The sequence below is a fragment of the Bos mutus genome, chromosome 23, assembly GCF_027580195.1.
Source record: "Bos mutus isolate GX-2022 chromosome 23, NWIPB_WYAK_1.1, whole genome shotgun sequence".
NCBI lineage: Eukaryota > Metazoa > Chordata > Mammalia > Artiodactyla > Bovidae > Bos > Bos mutus.
Window position 1 is genome coordinate 34,894,271 of NC_091639.1, and position 6,010 is coordinate 34,900,280.

General features: G+C 43.7%; 1 protein-coding gene across 5 annotated transcripts; it reads left to right on the forward strand.

Annotated features, from left to right (window-relative positions):
- The first annotated feature begins 162 nt into the window (after positions 1–162).
- On the forward strand, positions 163–6,010 carry OARD1 (O-acyl-ADP-ribose deacylase 1). Of its 5 annotated transcripts, none has more exons than XM_014478431.2 (6): positions 163–309; positions 1,125–1,204; positions 1,543–1,687; positions 2,730–2,788; positions 3,768–3,880; positions 5,392–6,010. In XM_014478431.2, the coding sequence occupies exons 2-6, from the start codon at positions 1,166–1,168 to the stop codon at positions 5,492–5,494; spliced, it is 459 nt and encodes a 152-aa protein (XP_014333917.1). In that variant the 5' UTR covers positions 163–309; positions 1,125–1,165; the 3' UTR covers positions 5,495–6,010. The 5 variants fall into 5 exon arrangements, with proteins under 5 accessions (XP_014333917.1, XP_070217227.1, XP_014333915.1 ...); XM_070361126.1 differs by having other exon boundaries at positions 236–371; positions 1,122–1,204; XM_014478429.2 differs by lacking the exon at positions 163–309 and adding an exon at positions 355–494.

The window sequence follows — 6,010 nt, forward strand, 5'->3', positions numbered from 1 at the left end:
GCCTTAGCCACGCCCACTTTCCTGATTGGCTCCCATCCGGCCAAAGGAATACGCAGGCGCCTTCCAGGCGCGCCAGACCCTTCCACTCAAACGCCGCCCTGAGCATTAGCACCACGCAGGCGCTAAGTAACTCCTTTGCCAACTGCCCTCCCTCTTCTTTGCGGCCCCTGGAGACACACCCCTTGGGACTTAATGCGCAGGCGCCGCTCTACCCAACTTGCATTCGGCTGTCTCGTTACGCATGCCCGGGCGGCGGCGGCGGTCGGACTTCACCGCCGGAAGTTCAGCGGCCATCACCAAAGAGTGCAGGTTCGGCTAGCTAGCTAGAGGGGCTCGTTTCCGCCCGGCTCCCGGATGGTGGGCGGCCATCTTAGATACGCGCAATTAAAGGCTGTGGTGGGATTGGCTTCGTATCGTGGGCTCGTCCGCTGTTACCCACCTACCAGAGCCCTTCCCCGCGGGGCGGGACCTCGTAACGGCCAACTCCTTTCCAGGTGAAGGGTAACGGGGGTACGTTGGGTCTTTGAGCGAGCCTCCTCGCTTCCTCCCACGGGATCCCGGGACAGGCCCTACGCCCTGGCTGATCACCCCTAGGGTAGGAGACAGAATGGGAGGCCTCTCTACTTCTTCCCCTAGTCCCCCCAACCCCCCAAAAAAGATGTGGGTGAGCCTTCCTTAAGGGGCCGCCTTCCCTCTCACCCCTGCCCGCGCCTTGGCAGTACACTCCGCCTGACCGGTACACTCTCTAGTTGGCGACTTGACTGTGGCCAAGTCCCACCTTTTTGTCCCTGGGCCAGACCCAATGGGGAAGTACTCTTGCATCTTTCAGAGAAAAGACTGTCCTAAATCAGCCTTGCTCGGCGCGGGCTCGGGGAAAGGAGGAGGCGGGTCCTAGGACTGCCTTTCTTCCGCTCCTGGGAAGCGCGAAATGCAATCGGGTCACGGCCGCCTCCGAACCCAGGCATTATTCCTCTCCTTCTTGCCCCGAGGATTTTTGCGTTCCTTTCTAGAGAAGTCACACTCAGTAATAAACGGTGGGGGGGAAAAGTTAGTACGTGGGTGGTCAGGGCAGTCTGAATGTAATATATTTGGGCTGCCTAAGCATTTTTACTCTCTTTTTATAGCTGAAGAAACACTTAAGTTCTGGAAATAGCGACCCAGTATCATGGCTGGCAGCCCTAATGAAGATTCAGAAGGAAGCCGAGTGCGTAACAACTATTAACTTATTGGTGAACTGAAATTAAGAATGATTGAGGTCAAAGCACAGACACTTTTTAATTAAACTAGTAATTGCATTGTCTTTTTTTCTCTCCTGTTGATTTATTTTAGAAAGGCTGATACAATCTTAGGCAGAGCCCACTCATTACTTTGTACATGCTTTAATTCGCTTTAGATAACTCATTAAGTTCTGAAAATTTGTCTTCTAAATGAAGGAGGGATGGGGGGAGAGGTAGTGGTGGTGGTGGGCACAGTAAAGGAAAAGAAGTAGCTTAGTATATTTCTGTATGTAACAGAAGTTTTCTTTCTCTTTGCACATTTTAGATTACTTACGTGAAAGGAGACCTATTTGCATGTCCCCAAACAGACTCTTTAGTGCATTGTATCAGTGAGGACTGTCGAATGGGCGCTGGGATAGCTGTCCTCTTCAAGAAGAAATTTGGAGGAGTGCAGGAACTGTTGAATCAACGTGAGTTTTGAAAGCAGCTGAACTCACGTGCCTTGATTAGACCATCTTTTGATGCTCCTTTTAAGCTTAATAATTTAAACAAGATATATATGCACAGATGGGGTTCCTAACTACCGAGCCCTTTTAACTCTGCAGATTAAGTTTTTTCTGCTACAGAGATGATCTCTAGTTTGGGTTGGCCCACCAAACCTGAGTTCTTGTAAAAGTTTTAAATTTCTTCTCCCTCTTTCATAAATGTTTCTTAATAATATGACTCCATTTGTCTGAAGCCTTTAATAACTCTGGCATGCTTAGCAAAGTCCACAGCTTTTAGCCTGGCATTCAGGCTTCCCTGTTAGCCCGTACTGTGCTTATGCTTCAAAGAGTTTAAAACTTTTCCTTACAAACACTTCCCGTTGCTTGCTCCCAGTGATTGTAAAGCAGAAATGTGTACCAGAATCAGAGGTGGAGCTTCTGCAAACAGTTGTTTAGACCACAGTCCAGGCTTACTGAATCAGTCGCCACTGGTGATTCCACTCCCAGCATAAAGAAAGCAACTTCTTACTGCTTTGTATTGTATTTGTTTCAAAACACTACACAGTTCTCCTGACTGGAAACTGTTAAATAATTTAGTTTTTAATGTTAATACATCTATGTTCCCCCATAATGCTTAACACATTAGCTGTTTGTATGTAAAAATATAATTATTAAATACACATTTGGCAAGTGAAAAATGCTGTACATTCTAAAACATTTCAAGGCAGTAGACATTAACATTTTTTAAGAGAACAAGAAAGGATATTTGAAAATGTAGCAGGATTGAAGGTGGAATGTGAGGAAAACATGATTGAAAACATGATTTCCTAAAACAGTAGGAAAACTGGAAGTTAAGGAATATGGTATTTAAGAAGGCTGATAAAGATCAAAGGTTTCTTCAGAGTTGAAAATTAATTCTAGTTATGAAGTAGACTCAGATCTATAAAGATCTTTTAAAAATCTAAGAATGAAGATCACTGTTTTGGTATTTCTTTTTTTTTTACTATTAAATAACTGTTTTTCTTAGAGAAAAAGTCTGGAGAAGTGGCTGTTCTGAAGAGAGATGGGCGATATATATATTACCTGGTAAGATGGGGCCAATTCTCAGTAAGTTTTAAGTATTAGCAAACAGATGGGCTTTGCTGCATTTATGTTGATCACAGTGTTTCTTTATAGACAACCAAAAATGTCAAAAGCTGACCTCATGCCGACTCAGATCCAGAGGTGGTGGCTATTTGGTGCACTGGGTTAGAAACATGAGGCTGCATCCCAACTCCGTGGGAAAAAGTTGGATATTTACCAAAGACCTGTTACATGATGTGCGAAAGTTAGGGATGCTTCCCTTGCTTAATTCCTTCATTGTTGTAGTGAAATACAGACAATAAAGTCCCAAGAGGCGATTGCTCAGAAGAGTTTTTCTCTCATCCTTCCTTACCAAATGCAGTGCCAGGTAGTATTCTGCTCCTCTCCTGCTTGCTTCCTCCATGTGGATTTCTTCCATTGTCCCAGTGGTCTTTGACCTGTGAAGGAGTGCAGCTTCTTGGTGATGCTGCTGGATGACTTAGAGCCAACTCACTACAAGCTTGATTTGGGTAGCACACAAAGTGGGGATGCTGTCCTTAAGGCTACTGTGACTTTCAGTCTTGTTTGGAATGCTACCAGTTTCTGTGCTTTTATAGGGAAATAAAAAGCAAGCACTGTTTGTAAATAAATAAGCCTAACAGGAAATTTTTAGGTGCTATGGGTTCTTCCTTGTTACAGATACATAGCTTATCTCTTGGAAGTGGCACAAGAACTTTCACCTACCTTGCTTAAAAACAATAGACAATAGGCACACCTGCTAATCTGGGTTTCTTAGGAGAACAGGCAGTGTCTGGGTCTCTGGCTCTCTTCAGTGGATTCCTGAGGGGCTCCCATAACTGGAAGAGACCGTATGACATTTGTTATCTAGACTAGTCTATAAAAGTATATTTATTTTAATTATCGTGATGTTGGGAGAACATGATGATGTTTTTTGCCCCTCATTTTGGTCTAATGGAAATTTGAATTTGTTCTTCGTACTCAGATTACAAAGAAAAGGGCTTCACACAAGCCAACTTATGAAAACTTACGGAAGAGTTTAGAGGCTATGAAGTCCCATTGTCTGAAGAATGGAGTCACCGACCTTTCCATGCCAAGGCAAGGAAATCCAAGGCCCTAAATGAAGACTTGATTGGTGGGGTTTACTGTCTTACCCAAAGAGAAATGACTTAAAAGCTTATCTTAACCCAAAATGTAGTCTTAAAGGTGGACAAATTTCAAAACATTTAAAAATCATCAGTAAACCAGTTGTCAGATCTTCGCTCAAGGCATGCCCATCTTTTAGCTTGGGCTGAATGAATCAGGATGATTAAAACACAGGTCTTCCTCAGCCCGCCTAGTAGGGAGGAACTGTTGTTCACCACTATTTGTTGAATTCTAGGCATCCTCTAGTACAGCTCAAGAATCAAGACTGAGCAATTGTGATTTCTCTCTGAGCCACTTCAGGTGTCCCAAACCTGCTCATTCTGTGTGAACAAAGTTGTAGGTTATCACTGCTTTGTAAACTGCATGCTTATTTATGTTCAGCATGGATAGTAGCCAGAGGGTCTGTTGCTGATGTAACGTCTTATACCCTAGATATTGGGAACTTAAGGGACTGATGTTGGGGGTTCAGTATCCTCTTTGTTTCTTTTTCAGGAATAGGCTTGGGATTCCTTCTCTTCCTGACAGACTAGTTCTGAGTCAGTACTGACCATGCATGCAGGTTTATTCCAAGCTCTGAGTTAGAAATGTGGCTACTTGATCCCTCATCTTACACTGGTCTGTAATATATTCACGACTTATGTACCAGAAACTTTTTTTTTTTAAATCACAGTTTTTTCAGGTACTTAACGCATTAATATAAAATTATCAATTTTAAGCCTTTATTTTTTCCCTGTGGATATTGAGGATCAGTAAAGTAACATCTTGGAAGAAAGCTGCCAGGTAGTAGTTTTGTGGGCAGATTGAGGTTTCTCACCAGGGTGTCAGGAAGATTGGAATTACAATCAGCTTGGCATTTCCCAGTTATCTTCCTTAACATTCCGTTATCATAAGTGTATTTTTAAAATGGGCTTTCCTGGTGGCTCAGTTGGCAAAGAATCTGCCTGCAGTGTGGGAGACCCAGGCTCGATCCCTAGGTCAGGAAGATCCTCTGGAGAAGGGCATGGCAACCCACTCCAATATTGTTACCTGGAGAATCCCCATGGACAGAGGAGCCTGGCAGGTTATAGTCCATGGGGTCACAAAGGGTCAAACACGACTGAGTGACTAACACAGTTTAAAAATACCAACCTTTTCCCATCCACCCACGGCTAGTTTTCACTAGTAGAAACAGTGAGTTCTTCTGTCTCACGGCAGAGTTACACGTATTTCTAAATGTACCCTGAAGTAACTGGGAATTGGTACTTTATTTGGCAAAAGAGAAGTGACAGCTATTGGATGTTAGGGCCGTCTAGGAAACAGCCTTAGGTGACTCACAATAGGCGTTAACTTCTAAACTCCCACCATAGTTGCCTATAGGTGTGAGACCAGATGCTATCTTTGGCTTTGGGTGGATGCAGCCTAGGGAAAGAGGGAAGGAGCCTTTTCCTCAATCACAACCAGTGGAGATATTTTGTCTTTTTCAGGATCGGATGTGGTCTTGATCGTCTGCAATGGGAAAATGTATCCGCAATAATTGAGGAGGTCTTTGAGGCAACAGACATCAGAATTACTGTGTACACACTCTGAACAGAAGAGCATTTTGGATGTGTCTACCTTCTGCATCACCTGGGCCACAGGACTGAGCAAACTGACCTTAAAATGGTCAGAGGACCGTTTCTTGTGAAGTAGTCTGTGTTACAGGCCAGACCTGGGTTGCTGTATTCTCAGGATTGAATGGGACTCTGGAGGAGGGGTTTCTTGTTGCTAGGAATTTTTCTTTTTCAGGAAGGTAAGGGGAGGGACCAAATGTTGGGCCTAGGACCCATTTTGCTGGGGATGCCATGTGATTGGTTTGGGTTGCCACTAGGTGGCAGCATTGCTTTTCCCTGCTGTTTTAAGAGAAATTTCTGGAAGGATGACCGTTTTCAGTTAATTTTGCATCTTGTGTCATTTGTGCACTTACTTAGTATTATCCTTATGGCATCAAATTGATCCTAGGAGAGAATCATGGGTTTGGTTTTTGTTTAAATTACCAAAGTTTTATGTTTACAAGGAATTTGTGGTGACAAAAATGGAAAAATAAATATCTTTTTTTGAGCGGGG

Bases quoted from the DNA above. Each gene is read 5' to 3' on its own strand.
- OARD1 (XM_014478431.2), top strand. From the start codon at position 1,166: ATGGCTGGCAGCCCTAATGAAGATTCAGAAGGAAGCCGA. The intron at 1,688-2,729 runs GTGAGTTTTGAA...TGTTTTTCTTAG, and splicing joins GCAGGAACTGTTGAATCAAC to AGAAAAAGTCTGGAGAAGTG. The intron at 3,881-5,391 runs GCAAGGAAATCC...TGTCTTTTTCAG, and splicing joins ACCGACCTTTCCATGCCAAG to GATCGGATGTGGTCTTGATC.